At 44.1% G+C, this 20,200-nt stretch overlaps 1 protein-coding gene across 3 annotated transcripts in view; it reads left to right on the top strand.

Moving 5' to 3' along the window:
- SLC35F1 (solute carrier family 35 member F1) overlaps positions 1–20,200 on the top strand; it is a 586,228-nt gene that overhangs the window by 121,290 nt on the left and 444,738 nt on the right. For 2 of the 3 annotated variants that reach the window (XR_016234523.1, XM_002714777.6), the window contains exon 1: positions 2,141–2,813. The exons of the other annotated variant lie outside the window; for it this stretch is intronic. Coding sequence is in view for 1 of the 2 variants with exons in the window: in XM_002714777.6 (XP_002714823.1) it covers positions 2,635–2,813 (179 nt within the window). In the remaining variant the exon portion in view is untranslated. Of the gene's footprint in view, positions 1–2,140; positions 2,814–20,200 lie in introns of those variants that run through there. 3 annotated transcript variants of the gene reach the window in all.

Genomic DNA, 20,200 nt, shown 5'->3' with positions numbered 1-20,200 from the left:
TACAGTTTATGAAAGATGGATTTTTGAGGCCAAGGAGCAAGAAAATGGAAACAGGGTGTTCTCACATCTTTCTAAGACCGTGTCAGATATACTACTATGCTATTTGTACTTTTGTTATCTGTTTCTCCATCTCCCAGATGCTAGTTAGCTACTTCCTAAGAGATGAGAGATGAGCATGGAGCACAGAATCAGAGGATAAGGAGAGATCTGATGCCATATCCCTCTACAATATGGAGTAATAAAAACATAAGGCTTGCAACTGCTTTGAGGTTTCTTCTTACCAGTGAGATTGAAAGTTTTTACCTCTCATCTTACCCTTCTCTCATCTTTGTGTTCTCCTCTCCTGATTCACTGTTGATTTCCATCATTTGGATTCAGTATTCCCTCTAGAGAAATGACCAGATGCAAATGCAGGCATTGAAGTGCAGACAGAGCACCAAGTTGTGACGTGCCAAAAACACTCCAGGGGAAGCAAGCCAAATGCGAAGGGAGAGGGCACTGAAGCAACCAGTCGTTCAAGGCAGACACCTGAAATCACCATAAGCATTGTTTTAATAGAGAGACTTCCAGCATGATTTGCTGCCAGGTTCAGCTGAAGTGCATTTTATTCATGTCTGCTATATTTGGTGGATCCTCCAAGGGCAAGTCCACTGTGGACTATTGGAATTTTAATGCCCACAAGGTTATAGGCTTCCATCTTGTTTGTGATAATTCTTCAGAATGTCCTGTGCAGATATGAAGTGGAAAAATCTGGGAATGAGAAATTGTTGAGAAGGAAAGGTGCATTGTATTCACTATCAAATGGAAAATGTTCTAATTTGGGTTAATTTTTGTAGAAAGAGAACTTAGGGATACTGCAAGTAGTAACTAAGTTTTGTGCAAATTGAAATATAGATTGGAATTTGTGTACATCTCTTTTTCTTCACGTTTTTTATATGAAAGGACTCCCAACATCCTTGAAGGTATGAGTTTACTTGCTATTAATCTCATTTTCTTGTTATGCTCTCTTTCCCTCCCCATTCTACTAAGAGAACATTGCCCATTTAAGTTATTTTCTCCCTATCCCCTCTCTCTTATTGCAAAGCCTATCATCAGGTTTTTATTTGCTGGTTTCCAAAGCTTTTATTTTCAGTGGTGGTATCAGCATGCCTTTGTGTGCCTTTGTGTACCTTTTAAGGATACTCAGGGCAATTAATTCCCCACACTGCACTGAACTGCAACATTATTTTTTTAAAAAAATGCATGCCATTTTTCACTCCAGATTCCCATCCAATCAATCTGAATCAAGGACAATTTTGAAAAATTTCTCTCAATAATTGCTAATTGGGATCTGAATCGTTAGGTATAGGTATAGGTTGGTCAGACGGTTGGTTTCCTTTGGTAGGAATATGACCTTGGTAAGATCTAGATTTCTGTGGAAGACACAAAGGGTTTTCCTTTTGGGAGGGGGAGGACACTGGAGATCCCCCTCCCAACCCCGAGTGTTTACTTCATTTACCTCTTACAACACCCATGGAAGAAAGACATGAACTCCTTTCCATAGAGAATGTCTCAGAGTTTAAGCACATTCCTTAGTGTCTAAGGTGCCAAGTTTCAGATGCCACTAGAGCTGGAATCTTCCTTCCTGTACTTCATTGCTACATTGCCCCCACGCATTGGGTTGGTCTGAAATGCTTTACCCGGTTCCCAGCATGGATTCTTTGGGAGAAGCTGTTTGCCATGCCCCTTCCTCCAGGCCCACTATGGTGAACGCAGGGTTCGTATCTAGCATGTTCAATTTGGTTTCTCATCTGTGGTCAGCACCTGTCTTGGAGGGTCCTGCTGCTGTCCTGGGCGGATGGTGCTAGATTCTGTGGAGCCTCGCCAAGAGCGAAGGGTTCCCTCCAACTCCAGAGAGACTGTCTAATCTCAGCTACATCCAAAAAAAAAAAAAAAAAAAAAAAAAAAAAAAAAAAAAGACCAAACAACCACTCAAACCCCAAACCAAAACAATCACCAGCACCCAGATTGTGGCCCTCTGTGGACAGCGGATTAGGAGTTGGGGGCGATAAGGCACCACGGAGCGCCCTCTGGCGAGAGCGGAGCACGCAGGGCTCCCGCCCTTGTCCCCCGCCGCCACCGCTGCGCCCCCGCCCGGCTGTGGAGGTTCATTCTTGGTCTCTCACTCGGTGAGACACAGACGGCAGCTCAGCTCTGCTACGAGTGGTGCACAGGCTGAGGTGAAGGCAGACCTGGGCGCGCGGAGACGAGGCGAAGCCCAGGGCCCCATCCCCTCTCTCCGCAGGGCTCCCAGAGCTGATCAGCAGCTCTGCGCTCCCGGGCGACACCCGTCGCAGCCACTTTGCGGGGCGTGCCAGGACTTGGGGACGCGGCTCAGGAAGAGCCAGGGCGGGGAGGCAGCGGCTGCACCGGCGCCAGAGCGAGATCTGCGCGCACTGGGACTGGAGAGTGAGTGGTGGGCTGGGCGGCGGCAGTCGTAGCCGCGGGTGCCTCCCCGCCTCACCGCTTCGCAGGCAGCACCGCCTCCCGGGCCGGGCCGTTCGGCCGGGTTCTCTGCGTGTTCCCGGGCCCAGAGCTGGCGCACGATGCGCCCGGCTGCGTTCTGATCACCACAGCGTTGCCGCCTCCGCCGCGATGATCCCCCCCGAACCGCCGCAGCAGCAGCTGCAGCCGCCGCCGCCGCCAGCCCCACCGAACCATGTGGTGACCACCATCGAGAACCTGCCAGCCGAGGGCAGCGGTGGCGGCGGCGGGAGCCTGTCCGCTTCCTCTCGGGCTGGCGTGCGCCAGAGGATCCGCAAAGTGCTGAACAGGTGAGCAGCGGCGCCCGGCGAGAAGCGGGGGCCCGGGACTGCGGGCGCCCGGCCCCGGGGCTCCCCTTGTCCCTCGGACGGCCCTGTGTCCTTTGGGATTGGGTCGGTGTCGTGGGAGACGGAGCAGCTCGGGTAACACGCCCTGCCTTCCCTAAGAGGCCGTGATAGCTTTGTCCCAGCGCTGGGAGCCCTGGGGTGCGGAGCTGCGGGCTGGTCCGAGGAACGAGTTCGCGGAGAGGCGGGGATTTTCGTCTCAGGCAGCCCGGTGCGTGCCCGCACTCGCGCCCTCATTCACACGTTTCGTTTCACTTCCCTTTCCCATTTGTACCCCAGTTCTGGGCTCAGGGGACCCGGGACGGGGACGGGCCGGGGCGGAGGCGGGAAGGCGCGGGGCTGCGCAGATAGGGTGGAAGTCGCCGGCCTGGAGCTGCTGCCTGCCCCGCCCCGGCGCCTACGGCCCCCTTGCAGGGGATGGGGTCGCAGCTGCATCCCGGGCCATGGAAGGGGAACCCACCTTGCCTGCCGGGCGCCCCAGTAGCCGCTCTGACTCTGGAAAAGGAGGCTAAGGCCTGGGCCAGACCCACGCAAAGTGCGAAATGTTGCGTGAAGGAGGCGCCGGGCTATTCCGAAGCTGGCTAAAGCGGGGGAAGGCGCTCGCGGGTCGCTGGCGCCTCCACTGCCGGAATTCGCGCGGTGGATCCGCCAAGAACCCACCCAGGCATCTTAGGATGAGGACCTGGGGTAATGTGAAATGGGGGTCCCTCTGGCACCCCGACTCAGCTGTGATGTCAAAGCGACCTTTTCCACTTAAGTAACTGGAAAGGATTGATGACTTGACACACACACACAAATCACAAAGCGAAAGGGTGATGTGTTTTTATTTAGGTGCGTGAGGGCTTTTCCATGCATCTGTAGGGGTAACGCTTCCGGTTGCTGTGTTCATACAGGTTTCTGTGTGGCACTTTTGGGGTAGCAGAGGTTCCTCCAAGGAATTCACATTGAACTGTCTGGAGTCTATAGCTCTAGAAGTAGCACAAAAACATATACAAAAATAGAAGCTTGGAAAAGTATCCTTATTTAGGGAGCACGGTTTAATTGTGTTATATCAAATTCCAAACCATTCAAGAATTCCGTGTGAAGATTGAAAGTGCATATTAGCTGACTTATATGTTTCCATTTATTATCGAGCAAGAAGAAATTCACTCTGAAGAGAGACGTGAGTTGTTGATAGAAAGTCAGATCTTCCGTTTGTAGCTTAGAACAGCTTCCAAAAATACTGCATTTGAAATTAGCAGACTAAATCAAGATGATGAAGGCTCAGTAAATATTGTATGGGTTCTTTGTGGTTTTATTTTTTAATTGCGGATGCCTTGGCATAGGCTATTTAAATTTTTAAACTATATATGTTTTTAATTATTGATTTTTCTTACAAACTAGGAAAAATCCTTAGTATAGCAGTTCATTTATCTCTGCTTAATTATCAGGTATTTCTTAATATATGACAAACCTTCATCCAGAATAACAAAATCACTGTGTTAGGCATGAGGAGAATGAGGTGGTCGTCATTCCTGTGCTCCTGGCCAGCTCTTGTGACTGGCAGCAGAACCATTTATTTCTGGGTCCTGGTTCTTTATCTGTAAATTATGTTGGATAATATTGGACTTACCTACCTTACCATGGTTTTAAGAATTACGTAATACTGAAGAAAACACTACACAAATTCAAATTCACTTATTCAGCTCATTTTCGTTGTCTAATGTGAGTCTATGGGAGCAATATGGGAAAATAAAGTGAAGTACTGAAACATCATGGGTAAAACTTTGTGTGATCCAAAATCTTCTGTGGTCTGTGGCATGAGTTGTACTGTTCCTAATACACAGAGGAGAAACCCAGACTTAGGTGGGTCCATGACATTTCATCTTAGGTACATCTATGAACTCTAGGGTTATAGCTTTTAGGTTGAATTACAAAAAAAATGGTTTATTTTTCAAAGTTCAGCAGAATTTTCACTATTCTGTTTTGTGTTGACTGAGTGGCTTTTTCTCCTTCTTAAAGGGTAAAGATAAGCTATGTCTTTGAAGAGTATCTTTGGTAAGGAGACTGAAAACAATGGGCATACATTTTTAAATTCTCAATGCAATAATTTTTTAAAGATTTTATTTACTTGAGAGAGTTACCGACAGTGAGAGGGAGAGACAGAGAGGAAGGTCTTCCATCCTCTGTTTCACTCCTCAAATGGCTGCGCTGACCAGAAGCCAGGAGACAGGAGCTTCTCCCAGGTCACCCATGTGGGTGCAGGGGCCGAAGTGCTTAGGCCATCCTCCACTGCCTTTCCAGGCCACAGCAGAGAGCTGGATTGGAAGAGGAGCAGCCGGGACTAGAGTAGAACTGGAGCCCATATGGGATGCCAGCGCTTCAGGCAGAGGACCAGCCCCACAGCAATTTCTTTAGCATGCTAATGGACTTGGCTTTTATGCCATGATGTGTCACTGAGAGAGAGCCTTGGCAATGGCTGCTGAGCTATGAAATTCTAAATACAAGTCTATTCCAAATAGTATGGAATTGTAGAGATCCTTTGCTAGTATTGACATGTAGCTCTCCTGTGGTGTGAACACTCACAGTGTGTTGGAAGGTCTACTAGGCAGTCCCACTCGGGCCAATTCATAAGCTTCTTTGTTTTCTGGAAACTCAAGATCTTACTGTCCCCCCCCCCCTTTTTTTTTTCCTTGCCTCTTTCTCCTCCTCCTTCTCCTTCTGTTTCCTTCACTTACATTGCCCTATCCATTGTCTTCAGCTGTTTCCATCCATCTATCCCTGGTGTGTAGCAACTTAACTCTTAGGAGAAAGTAATTCCTAATCTAAGATTAAGGAGCCAATATAAAAAGTATGTCTTCAACTTTTGGCATGCAGATGTACAGTCAGCAGCATTCTATTGCTGCGAGCTACCTGGGGGGGTCTTTTCAGTGACTGCATGGGGGCACTGTACCACCATCAACTATTAGCATCCTAAAAGAGGGTTGCTGAGAGGTAGGCTGGTGCAATGGGACCAGAAATATTAAACCTGGAACCAGGCAAGTCTGGTGAATTGCTTGCCTTTGGTCACACTTACTTGCCAACCCAGAGGAAGAAATGCAATCATATATGCTGTCTTTATCCTGTCTACCTAGAGAGAGTTCAAGATAGAAATACTGATTAATAATTAATTAAAGGGACTTTCTTTCAAGAAACTTAGAATGAAAATGCAGTGTTACCTTAATGGAATTGCCTCATATTGTACTGCATAATTTTATTTCCTTGGTGTAGCTCCATATCCGCTCCCTGTGGGGTTGAATTACTACATTTTGTTAATGACAGTTGGGGCATCTTGTTGACTCCCTTTCTGTGAAGCAATTAGATTAGAATATAATAGTATCTAAGACACTGGTGAAAGAGGAGATTCTAGGTAATTTTTAAAAATCAGTTGATGGGACAGGTCACATTCTTTCTCTTGTCCTACTCAAGATTGTTTTGGTGGGATGGATGTTTAACCTAGCAGTTAAGATGCCCTAGTTCCATGTAAGAGTACTTTTTAAGGAAAAAGGTTTATTGAGGGGGGAAATCCAATAGGCCAGAGGAAGGGACAAAGAAGTGGGGTGGGGTGTTGAGAGAGAGATCAACAGAGAGGGTGAAGGAGAAAGAGAGAGAAAGTTCTGGAGAGAGAGCCCATGTGCGGGAAGCAGGTCTTGTTATACCTTTGGTTCTTGACTCCAGCTTCTAGCCAGTGCTGACCCTGGAGGCAGTGGTGATGGTTCAAGTAATTGGATTGCTGCCATTCACATGGGAAATCTGAATTATGTTACCAGCTGCTGGTCCAGATCTGGACATTGCTAGCATTTAGGAAGTGAACCAGTAGATGGGAATGCTCTCTCTCTCTGTCTCTCAAATAAATAAGAAAAAATTTTAAAGTAATTGTTTTGGCAGTGGGATACAAGAAATTCGTAATTTAAATGCATAGTAATTACTGCTTATTTAATTTCCAAAGATGTGCAGTAATGCATTGATTCACAAAAGGAAAAAATATGAGAAACTCTTATTTACTTATTTATTTATTTTTGTGTGTGGAGTGGCATTTATTACCCTCACATAGACAAAAAGATATGATAAAAAGAAAGTACTTCAGGGGCAACAGAAGATCTCACAGAGGTTGCTGATTAAGCATATTTTTTAGAAACATAGGAGTGAATATTGGGGCTGGTATTGTGGCATAGCAGGTAAAGTTGCTGGCTGCGATGCCCATTCGTGTCTGGCTACTCCATCTAATCCAGTTCTCTACTGATGGCCTGGGATGGCAGTGGAGGATGGCCTAAGTGCCTGGGGCACTCCCCTCCCTCAACCCCCTAGCCTAGGAGACCCAGATGAAGCTCATGGCTCCTGGTGTCCACCTGGCACATTCTTAGCCATTGTGGCCATTTGGGAAGTGAATCAGTGGGTGGAAGATCTTTCTCTCTGTCTCTTCTTCTCTCTCTCTGTAACTCTGACTTTTGGATAAATAAATCTTTTTTTTTCTTTAAAGCAACCTATAGGAGTAGATACTGATCTATAAAGTGCATGAAAATTTTCTCCTTTAAAATAATTAGTGAAATATTTTTATAAAATGAGTGAAAGCTTGTTTTGTGTTCTGCCTGTGTATTTACCTGTTCCTGTTTGAATATTGTATTTCCAGCCCTAAGCAAAAATAACGGTGAATTGGGGCTAGTATTGTGGCACAATGGGTTAAACCACTACTTGTGATGCTGGCATCTTATATTTGAGTGTTAGTTTGAGCCCTGACTCTTCTGCTTCTGATCCAGATTATTGCTAATGAGCCTGGGAAGGCATCGGAAGATGGCTTAGGGACCTTGGCCCTTACAGCCTATGTGGGAGACCAGCATGGAGTTTCTGGTTCCTGGCTCCTGTCTGGACCTTGCTGTTGAGGCCATTTGCAGAGTGATCCAGTGGATGGAAGATTCTCTCTCACACTCTCACCCTTTCTTTCAAATAAATAAACCTACTAGGAAAACACACACACACACACACACACACACACACCTGTGAATCTCTAGCCTTGACCGTTTTTTCCCAGTAAGACATAGATGTATCGGATTGTGTCAATTTAGAAAGAGATTTCTGCCTTTTTGAGTCATAGAGTGGAGATGTTTAAGCATTAAAACAGAACCACTAGTGACCCTGCTCCATCTACTTATTTGACTTGACACTAACTTTCAATTTACATTTATTTTATTAATTTTGAAATTTCTGGAACTTTTCTGAATTGTAAATTAAAGAGCACTAAGGATGATACACAGGAAGGCTGGTAGCCTCAATGAAATCAGTGTGTAGGTGGAAAACTTACCATATAAGATGGCAAAATGTGTATGTATAGCCTTTCTGAGTTACTAAGAAAGTGGCCAGTACATTGTGAACCAGTTGAATAGCTGCTAAGAAATAGGGTTCTGCCTGAAGTTGGTATTAGGTCAGTTGATGAAAACATATAATTTAAATGATCATTTTTTATCAAATGAGAAATTGACAGTGAGGCTTTTCTACAAGTTGCTCCTTCTAACAGATGTCAAAATGAAAAGAGGAGATCAGCTACTAGTAAGCATAATTGATACAAAATATTCCAAATGAAAATGGGTGGTGTGATTGAAAACAGACATTTCTAAAATCAATAGTAAATACAGGATGTCTGAACAGCACATTTGTTTTAACTAAAAGGACACATTTATAAAAATAAAATTTCAGGCAGTACACTTGTGTTTATGGATAGTGGGTAGAAAAATGAATGCTCACAGAAAAGGAGTATATGGTTATCTTGGATAAAGGTGATGTATTTCCAAATAATTAATGTGTAACAAAATGGATGTGTCTTGATGTAATTTTTCTTTGACCTTTTACTTTCTCAAAATCCTTTCCTGCTGTTGAGCCATCATAATAGATATCTATTTTTATACTGTACACTGCTGTAGAAGTAACTGGTATAGGAAATTGAGCTGGCTGCCCATGTAGTTCTAGAGTTGCTTAATGAAAGAGATGATTTATTATTTAGTTGCCATTTCTCATAAAACTATAATGCAGAATGTGAAAGTACCACCATGGGGTTTTAGGTTAGCTTTCTTATTCATTTGAGTTCAGGACAATGAACACTCACAGTACATTGTTCAAACATACTCATTCTTGATTATGTTTTTCTTTTTAAAGATTTATTTTCCTTATTTGAAAGGAAGAGAAGTGGGAAAGAGAGAGACAGAAAAAGAGAGAGAGACAGAGAAATTCCATCCACTGGCTCACTCCCCAAATGACTGCAACAGTCTGATCTGGACCAAGTCCGAGCCAGGAGCCCAGAACTGCATCCATGTCTCCCACATGGGTAGGTGGCAGGGGTCAAAGTACTTGCGCCATCTTCCTCTGCTTTCCCAGGTGCATTATCAGGGAGCTGTCAGAAGTGGAGAGCTAGGACTTGAACCAGCATTCCAAAATGGGATTTGCATGTCCTAAGCCATGGCTTAACCCACTGTTCCATGCTGGCCTCTTGATTATGTTTCTAAGGAAGTTTGCTTAGGAAGTTCAACTTTCATAGACGTGATATAAATGTTTCACGTATTTCCTGACTGTGGCATGGACATATAAAAGTACATATTCACCTATTCTTAAGCAGTTTCTATATACTGACCCTTATTCTGGAGGAGTATGAGGCAAAAAGTTCTTGGATTGAGGGAACTCAAAATCTAGTTGGAGTGTGGGTACTTGAGGTCAAAGCTAAGACACTGGGGAAGACACCCACATCCCATATCAGAGTGTCTGGGTTTGAGACTTGGCTCCACCCCTGACTCCAGCTTCCTGCTGATGCAGACCCAGGAAGACAGTGATGATGACTCAAATACTTGAATTTCTGCCACTCATATGGGAGATCTGGATTGAATTTGGCTCCTGGTTTTTGCTGATCTCAGCCTGGGCCATTGCAGGCATTTGGGGAATGAACCAATGTATGGGAGCTCTGTCTCTATGTTTCTCTTATTGCGTCTCTCTGCCTCTCAAATACATAACTTTTAAGAATCTTTAACAAAGAAACCTAACTAGGGATTTGAAACATTAACATTCATAATCCGAATTGTTATATGTCATGCCTACCATGATGCTTCCAAATATCTAGATACTGGAATCATGTGAATAAATTGTTTCCTATGAAATCCCCATTACACTCCTTGTTGCTCTTATACAGGCATAGCAGGAATGTACAGTAGTTAAGAAGAAATTCCATTAGAAGTGTCAAGGTGACTAATAAAAAGAAATATGATTTAGAAAATATTTTCTTAGGAAAATGTCAGACCTTAATCATTGGCAAAATGAGTGTAATTTAAGTAGACTATTACTCAATTTAAAAAATATTGTTTTTTATTAAATTTAAATTCTAAACTTATTTACTTAAATGTATATGATAATTTTTAAAAATGCCTTATGTGTAATTTTTCAAGTTCCAAAATTATAAACCACCCATTGTGACTGCTTTCCATTTTATACAGATTAATTAGGGAAACCCACTACAACTGCATGAACACCTAATAGATTTTAAAAACCAAATCATGTATATTATATCTAGATTTAGATTGACAGGGCTACTGTTTGTGGTTGTCCCTGACTCTGAGGAGGCGTGAAGTACTCTGCTCTAAATCGTATTGGACAAATATCTGTCCATTGTTCACTGTTTCATTTATACAGTCAAATTTGGATTCAATATTTGTTGAGTGTGTACTCTGTGTTGAGCATTGCTGGATTACAGTGGTGAACCAGGAGCCACAGGCTGGCCTCTGGGTGCCTGTGGTGGAGCTAATATTCTCTCCTTCCCCTCCCTCCCTCCCTCCCTCCTTCCTTCCTTTTCTTTTTTCTTCTCTTCTTTTTTCTTCTTTTCTCTTTTCTTTTCTTTTCTTCTCTTTTCCCTCTCCTCCCCTCCCCACCCCTCCCCTCCTCTCCCCTCCCCCCCTCCCCTCCCCTTCCTTTCCCTTCCCTTTCTATAAATGATGCTTTCTAAATTCTTTATTTGAAAGGGGATGGGGGAGAGAGAGTGCAATCTTTTATCCACTGGTTCATTCCCATCAGCTGTGCCTGGGTGGCTGAAGCCAGGACTCTGGAACTCAATCCAGGTCTCCCACAAGGGTGGCAGGGATCCAACCACTTGAACTATCACCTGCTGTCTCCCAGGGTCACATTAGCAGAAATACTAGAATTGGGAGCAGAACCAAGACACTGCCCCAGGCATTCTGATATGGGATGTGTGTATCCCAAGCAACATCTCAACTACTATGTCAAATGTCTGCCCCTTGCTTCCCTTTCAATCTAACTCACTAAGAGGCAATTTAAATAAACTAGAAAAAAAAAAAAGGTAACAAAATTGGTTAGATTTTCAAACTGATCTAATTAAAATTCCCATAATTTGGCTGCTTCACTTTTAGGAAAGCTGCTCAAAAAGAAGATTGGACCCACAGTAAAATTACATGAAGTGTACACAGATTCAAACAGTAGGCCTTTCTTGTTGAATACCGTTGGGTTTGACTCATGTAGGACATTAAAAAATCAAATGAGAAGCAGCCATTAATGTCCATCTAACTCCAGGGTGTTGGAAGAATAGGGAGAACAAATTTGAATCCCTTCTTGGTGTTCAGGCTGAACCTATCAAGATCATTGCAATGTTCTGAAAGAAAATAAAGTTTTCTGAAAATATTTGTGTGAAGACAGTGCATAGGCAATTGTTTGGGGGTTTAGGCATGTGTTTGTGTGTTGCAGGTAGAAGAGATTTAAAATGTGAGGCTCCTGATGCTGGGTTGGTGGAAAGACTGGATAGTTTATTATATATCTTGATACAATCTAATAAACACTTGAGTTAACACTATCATTTAGCCCCTGACTTGAGTTCTTGAATTTTGCATTAAAAAACATAAATTTAATATTATAACACATTATGTTATTCTCTTAATAATAAATATTATTATTATCTTTTCTAGATAGTAAAAGAATTTTATGTGGCCACATAGCTTAGTGCTTTTATAAGACCACAGAGAAGGTAGAGATAATGCTGTGCTGGGAACAGGACAGGAGGCATCTGGTTGGCATTTGCCTTTGCTGTGCTGAAAAACAGGCAGGGTAGGAGCATGTACAAGGAGAAGCAAGAGAGAGTATGTGCCAATGTTGGAAATCAGAGACTGGGGGGAAGATTGAGTGTCCAGCTTGGAGATATGATAGGGATTGAGGAAATGTCAGTAGAGTACATTAGGCTAAAATTTTAGGATGAGGTCAAATAATAGAAAGCCCTAGGTGTCCCAATAAGCTGTTAGAGTTCATTCTCTGAAGAATAATAATTCTTACTATTTTAAGTCTTTGAATAGAAAAATGACATAATCAGAGGCAGGCCTGAACATGTTGTTCTATGTTGTTCTAGGCAAAATCAATAAGATAGGTGGAGAGGGGAAGGAGTGGAATGTGAGTATCAGCTGTGAAGATACTGCAGTCATTTAGGTGAGAGGAGACAGCAGTCAAAATGGGGTGGAGGCAGCCAGGGTAAAGAGGGAAGTGGTGACTGGGACAGAATCTGGACCAGGGTCAGGGAAAGAAATGTTAGATTATTTGGGGGGTGACACACAACAGTGCCTGGAACATAGTGGGAGTTCAACATCTGTTTGTTGAAAGGGTAAATACCCACTCTTTAAAAGCTGCCGCAGAGAAGAGATCTGCTCACCAGGTCTGACCTTGGATGCTGAGTGAGCAGAACGGACAACCAGGAAGACACTGTAACCATCTGAGTGTGGTCCTTGGACCCAGACCACAACAAAGACAGAAATTGAAAGAAAGAAATTTAAAGATATCTGCAGCAGTTTGACAGAGCACTTGTATGGCTTTTGTTCTAATATTAAAAAATCGGACCACGTATGTGCTAAGTTTTTGTTTTGTGCCATTTGATTTTTATCATAATTGATTTTTTATTGTATTTTACAAAAGTATTGTCTGCAATCTGTTGAAAACCAAATGATATTTTATAATGGAAAATTTGAAAAGCACTGAACCTAGCTGGATATCGAAACAGGAGTAGACAGTGAGTCTAGATTCTGGAGGCTCATTTAATCATGGATTGGAGGGTGGGTCTTTGTCATGAGACTGGTATTCATCATGGTGCTGCATTTCCATATTGCCAGAGGGTGACATGTAGCTTGTAGGGTAAGCCTAACGAAGGCCATGTTAAGTATCAAGGCCTCAGCCAAATGGCCTGGAGTTCAGCAGGGGCTCCTGACCTAAAGATGCCTGTGGAATGTTAGGCAAACTTTTCAGAAGTGAAAAGGGCACAGAGAGGCAGTGAGAGTACTCCCTTTCAGACTTTATGCAGTTGAGGGAAACAAGATTCCAGGTCTGAGAGGAAGGTGGCTCAGGATTACATGTGGCCCAGCGAGACTGGCTGGACCACTAATATGGATTCATCTCAGGCTATAAAGAGCACAGACTAGCAGCCCCTCAACCATTCCAGAGTAAGTCCTGAGCCAGGTAGAGGCATAATCTAGATATTGGGGATACTTTAGGGAACAATTCAGAAAAAAATACCTCCACTCTAATGGACGAAATAGTATGGGAGCAAACAACATACAAAGCGTAAGGAAATATGACCCATCCTGTGCAGTGGATTGAAGTGGGGCAGTGTGGCAGAGAGGTAATAAGTGCGTTTTGATGTGGATAGATAGAAAAGACCCTTCCATCTCCTGACGTTGAAGCTAAGACTATAGTAACCAGGGCATGCATTTGATCTAGTGGTTAAGACACTATGTGGGAAGCTCATATCCTGTGTCATAATGCCTGGCTTTGAGTCCTGGCTGTCCTCCAAATTCCAGCTTCCTGCTAATGCACACCCTGGGAAGCAGCAGGTATTGGCCACATAGTTGGGTCCTTGCCATCCACATGTGATTCCCAGATCTTCTCCTGGCTTGGGCCTGGGCAAGCTTGCAAGCTCTCTCTCTCTCTCTCTCTCTCTCTCTCTCTCTCTCTCTCTCTCCCCCTATCTATCTCTATCTCTGAAGTAAATTAAATAAATACACAATTTCAAAAAAGATTGGAATGACCAGAATGAGCCGGCCACCGGAGGGCCAGGAGGTGGGGCATTCCAGGCAGAGGCACTAAGATGAGGCAAGTAGCAGATGTAATGAACTGAAGCAAAGGGAGGCTGGAATTCAAGAAGCAGGTGAGGGTGCTGGGGAAGGAGATCAGGAAGGGAGACAGGTGCCGATTCCAGGTGAGAAGGGAGCAAACTGAAGGTGTTAGGCAGAGGGATTATCCGGTTAATGCTTTGAAAAAACCCTCTCTGGCTGCTGTTGGAGAGTGAACTGTGGGAGAAGTGGGAAGGGGAAGGAAGAGATGCTGGAAACTGATCTGCCTGGCCACAATGACAGTGGAGACAAGTGTTTGTGTTTGGAGTGATTTGCATGGGGGAGAGGCGTCCACAGGATGGGACGAGTGATTTGATGCAGCAACTGAGAAAGAAGAATGAGAATAACCTTAGTTTCTTGGGCTTGAGCAATTTAATGAGCAATTAAATGGGGAAGGAATACAAGGAATCTTCAAAAACTTCATGAAAAATGTGTATTATAAAAGAATGACTATGCAAGGATTTCTTTTTTAAGATTTATTTATTTCTTTGAAAGGCAGAGTTCAGAGAGGCAGAGGTGGGGAGAGAGAGGAGAGAGAGAGACAGAGTCAGAGAGAGTCAGAGTCTTTCATCCACTGGTTTGCTGCCCAGATGGACGCAACAGCCAGAGCTGGGCCAATCTGAAGCCAGGAGCCAGGAGCTTCTTCTGGGTCTCCCACGTGGGTGCAGAGGCCCAAGGACTTTGACCATCTTCTACTGTTTTCCTGGGCCATAGCAGAGAGCTGGATCAGAAGTGGAACAGCTGGGCTGCAAATTGGTGCTTATATGGGATGCTGGCACTGCAGGCGGCAGCTTTACCCTCTTATGCCACAGCTCTGGACCCCTGTGCAAAGATTTCAAAATTGGTTTGCATCAAAATAAACTCATCTTTTAATGTACTTCTTGAATTTTATGAAGTTTCCTCAACTGTTTTGTGGATATAAACTCAAGAGTTTACTCCTGGCAAGTTAAGTTAGAGATATCTAGTAGAAAAGGAAAAGCTGGAATATGGAATTTTGGGGCAAAATTAGGGCTTGGAATTTGGACTCAGGAGTCCTGGGCCCTTGATATGTGGTTATCTGGAGGTGATATATAGGTAGAGGAAAAGAGGGGTCTCTCAAAACAATACATGGGGCACATCAACTCCCAGAGTCAAGCAGAGGAGGTAGACTCAGTGAAGGAACTGGAAAAGGAGGTATCTGAAGGGGGAGGGAAACCAAGATTGAGTGATGTCCAGAAACCAAGGGAAGAAAGCATTGCCAGAGGGAAATGATAATCAATGCACTGTGCTAAGAGCAATTAAGGAACAGTCAATGAATGCCAGTGGCTTCACAACACAGAGAATGTTGGGGGCTATGGCAATCTTGGGCTCAGAGGAGTGTTGCAGGTAGAAACCTGAATGGAATGGTGTGAGAGGGAATGAGAGATGGCGAGTTCAGAACACAACTTTAAGAAGTTTTGCCCTAACAAGGAAGAGAGTAAAGGGAGTCTTTAAATAAAAGAGATAACATTCATGGGAATGACCATTGGAAAGGTGAAAATTGCACTTGCAGGGAGGCGTGGGGTCAAGGAACGAGGTGAAACTTTGGACAGGCTCAGGTGGTGGGACCCTAAGCACAGGAGGTGGGGCTGGTCTTTGAGAGGTCAGGACACTGTCCATACAAAGTACCGGAAGGGAAGCAGAGAGGGTGGCAAGGAAGGTGATTTGGTAGATTTAGTGGTGGGAATAAAAGGCAGTTCCTGTCTGGGGGCTTATCTTTCTCTTGGAACCATTAGACCAGGCTACCAATTGTGAATTAAGTTGCTAGGTGGTAGAGGGGGTGTGGAAGATACTTGTACAGAAAGAAGAGTCAGAAAGGAAACATCCTAAAAAAGTGTCATGTGTAAATTTGACTTTTGTGCTGGCTTGAGGTAGGAGAGCGTGATGGGCAGAAAGAAGCTATTGCTATTTAGAGTATGCCTTGTTAAGGATTAACTCAGAAACAGATGTAGGTCCAACCACAAGCCAGCACCTTCAGTGAATTCACATAGGAAGAAGAGAGGATGTGAGGCAGGGTGTATTTGAGGGAGCTCCGTAGGACTTGGGTCCTGATTATATTTGGGTGTGTGGTATGAAACAGAGGGAAAGAGGAGGGGATTAAGAGACCCTATTTGGAAGCCAGAGTTGTGGGCACAGTGGTGTGAAGCCACAGCCTGCAACACTAGCATCCCATATAAGCACTGGTTCGAATCCCACCTGCTCTACTTCCCATCCAGCTCCTTGCTAATGTGCTTCGCAAAGCAGCAGAAGATGGCTGGGTGTACTTGGGCCCCTACCACCCATGTAGGAGGTCGTAATGGAGTTTTGGGCTCCTGGGTTTGGCCAGGACCAACCTTGGCCATTGTGGTCGTTTGGGGAGTAAACCAGAGGATGGCGCTTTCTCTCTCTCTCTGTGTGTGTGTGTCTGTGTGTGTGTCTCCCTTTCTCTATATAATTCTGCCTTTCAAACATATAAATCCTTAAAAAAAGAGAGACTTTCTTGGAGGCCACCTAGAGATTTTGTGTTTGGGCCTCAGGAGGGTTGCCTTTATTTATTTATTTTTTTAAAGATTTATTTATTTATTTGAAAGTTAGAGTTACACAGAGAGAAGGAGAGAAGGAGAGGCAGAGAGAGAGAGAGGAGAGAGAGAAAGAGGCCCTCTGGTTCATTCTCCAATTGACTGCAACAGCGGGAGCTGTGCCAATCCAAAGCCAGGAGCCAGGAGCTTCTTCCGGGTCTCCCATGTGGGTGCAAGGACTTGGGCCATCTTCTACTACTTTCCCAGGCCATAGCAGAGAGCAGGATCGGAAGTGGAGCAGCCGGGACTCGAGCCGGTGCCCATGTGTGGTGCCGGCACTGCATGTGGTGGCTTTACTGGCTGTGCCACAGCTCTGGCTGGGGGAGGGAGGGAGGTGGCCTTTAGAATGTGCTATGTTCTGCCTCAGGCAAGTGACTTAGCTTTGAGGGGCCTTAATTTTCTGCTATGTAAACCAGTTACAGTAATCCTAGTCCTTCATTTCCTCCTGGATGTTTGGGATATTTTTAATGAAATAACATCTGGCAGAAAGCCTGGAACACTGCCAAGCACTGTGCAATTGTTACCCTGGTCACAAAGTTAAAAGGAGAGCTGGGGTTCTTGTGGCTCTGCGCTGTCAAGGGCCCGTGATGAATGCTGACCGGCTTCCCCTGCTCACAGGGGACTTTGATGCAGGCACTCCTTCTGTCCCTCGTTTTTCTCCTGAGCCTTGTCAGAGTCTGAAGTAAAACCCACCCATCTATGAACAAGGCACTGGTCTGTGTACCTCAGTGTGTTTCCCCGTGTTTAAAAGCTGGATATCTTTAACGTTTTTATTTGTTTAAAGAAGACTGATGAGGCATCAGGTGTATGTTCTGTGGACTGGTTGTGTCTCTGGGGGTGATGGGTGAACCTCAGTACCTGGGGCATGCATGGGCGAGCTTGACAAGCTTTAGGAAAGGGTTAGTGCCTCTTGAACTGGAAGGTTTCAGAATGAGCCTGGGTCTAAAAGGCTCCATAGAGGCCAGCCCCTGGACGGACAGAGCGGCTCTGAGGGAAGGCACAGAGCAGCTTTAATGTGCTAATGAGGGGAAGCCCAGATGCCAGCAGGATCAGTGGAGCTCTTTGTGATGGCTGGCTTGAGTCTCTGTCCCTGTCTGGATCCTGCTGCAGGCTGGAGAAACACTGCGCTCTCAGATACAGATAGCCTTACAGACTGCTGGGCTGCTGATGTGTGGGGAGGGCTTGTGGGAAATACCAGGGACTGTATGTGCAGGCAGGAGTGAGGGAAGCAGAGGTTGGACGAGGGGCTGATCTCTCTGGAGTGTGTAGGTAGTCAAAGTTAAAAGGATGTTTGCAACTGCACGAAATTAACGGTTTGTCCTCCACAACTGTCAAGCTTGGCAAGGGCCTTCAAGCCCATCTGGTAGGAGATGATCTGTCCTTGGGAACAGTGCAAGTCAGTTTTCAGTTGGTTTCCAACCAAGTCTGAAGCATCACCAAAACCAACCAAACAGAACCCACCACCACCCAGGAAGTGCTGAAATGCTGGTGAGTTCATTTAGGGATGGCTCCAGACTGCTAGATGGGAGGGGTTAGGGCACCCACCCGGTGGAAGCAGGCTGGGTCAGGGAACTTGTCTTCTTGTTGTACTTGCTTGGTGAGAATACCACATTTACAAAGGTTGTGTACTTGGGCTGAGCTCATCTGCTGATGTAGAAACTGGATAATCGAAGTACCCCAGCGACCCTGCATGCTACCTCTAGATCTCATCATCAAGTCTCGGATCCCAGATAAGATAGACAAAGATAAAGACGATCCATCCATGGTATCTTGGCCTGTCCTTTACTCTCTGAATTTTTCAGGGGATATAGATATATTTAAATTTAATATATATATATTATGTCTCAAATAATGCAAATTAGGTATTATTTGTAATGAGTCTTTGTCTATATATCTGTCTGTGTCTTTCTGTCTTACTCTGTTTCTCTCTGGCACACCCACATGCATCTACACACATATAAACACACACAGACTCTCTCTCTCTCTCTCTCTCTCTCTCTCTCTGATAGAGAGAACCAGGAACCCCACCTATGTCTCTACTCAATCTGGAATCTGGAACTGGAGCTGGGAATGTAACCCAGGTAGTCTGATGTGGGACATAGGCATCCTAACCAGGATCTTTAACTGCCATACCAGATTGTACACTTCCTTATCATGGGTTTTGTGTGTGGGTAGCGAGAGCGCTCAGAGTTTGTTCAGGAAGAATAATCTATTTTTAATGTGTTTTATTTCTATTTTGGAACACACTGAATTGGTATCACCTAAGAAAATAAAAACATTCAGTGTGGAATTATCTGTGAGCTAGCTATATCTGACAGTGTGGCTACAACTATAGAACAGTCATCCCATAAGGATTTTCTCCCCACTTTCCTAACACTTCAGTTCTAGGTGACAATGCATATTATGACTTAACTTTAAAATTTTCACCTCTTTTGTTTCCTCTAACAGTTTATGTTCTATGATTTTATTGCTTTTCAGGAAAAAATCTTTAAAATAAGAACAATTTTCTCCTTTTTGTATAGGCGTCACATTTATTTCTTGCCTCACATTTATTTCTTGCTTCTAAAAGCATACAGGTTTTTTTGGATTGACCTTCTTCAGTGAAAGATGGGTGCTCTCCTGCCTAAAGAAATGTAGGCAATGAAGTGCCTGCCTGCCCTGGTTTGAGAAAATTGATCATTTGTAACTTTAATGCTGATAAATAGACTCAATTGCATTCAATGTGAAGAGACCCTAATTATTACCTCCCTGGCCCGAAAGTTAATTGCAGCCTGAGAGCATGCCTTTGCGGATGACAGAGGAAAAGCACATTTGAAGCAATTATGGCAGTGAGCATCATGTTGCTCTCTTTGGACACCTATTTGTCAAAGAAAACAGTGATTGTGAAAAGTATGTTAATGGGAATATAGATAGAATGAACCGTGCACTAGGTTTGCCATTTGTTAGGCTATGGGTTGATGAATGAAGACAATATAAAAAGATTTCTTGGTCAAATTGTCATATTTTGTTACCTGATGTCATAGGTAGAAAGCATTTCATTAAGTACCTGAGGATTCTCTTCTTTTTGTTGCTGTTGGCCAAGGAATTAAAGCGGTCAGAGGCTATAGTGTACTTTGTGTCTGAAAAGGACATTTTCATAGCCTGATACCCTCTCCTGCATAGAGTGGCTAGCGGAGATAATTCTTGTTTAGTGGATTCACAGTGGGCTCCTTGTGGGTTGAAGAAGGAAAGCCAACAGAGTTTTTGGTAATCGAAGCCCTGGCTCAAAGTAAGCAAGGGGAAGGGAGAACAGCATTCTTACTCCCATTCACAAATAAATATTTTCCTAAACAATTTCTAGCAGTTAAAAGTTAATTTGAGTTAAATTTCTTCTTTATATGCCTCTTCTGTCCCACAGGAAAATTAAGCAAAAATTAGATAGATATCCTTTGCATATTTTCTTTAAGGAAGGCAGAGTCATAAATGCAGTTAGGAGAAGCGAACTCTGTAAGATTAGAGTCCCTGCTCTCAGGTGTGTTCTAATCCAGTTAATTCGTTATTATTTCAGTGATCAGTTATTGTCTCACAGAGTTCTTAAGTGTGGTTAGGAGATGCAAACACATAGAAGACTAGG

Source organism: Oryctolagus cuniculus, chromosome 5 (genome assembly GCF_051225735.1).
Source record: "Oryctolagus cuniculus isolate XC-2025 breed Fujian yellow rabbit chromosome 5, ASM5122573v1, whole genome shotgun sequence".
NCBI classification, from domain to species: Eukaryota; Metazoa; Chordata; class Mammalia; order Lagomorpha; family Leporidae; genus Oryctolagus; species Oryctolagus cuniculus.
The sequence above is the reverse complement of the archived record's forward strand: the minus strand, read 5'-3'. Positions and strand labels throughout refer to the sequence as shown.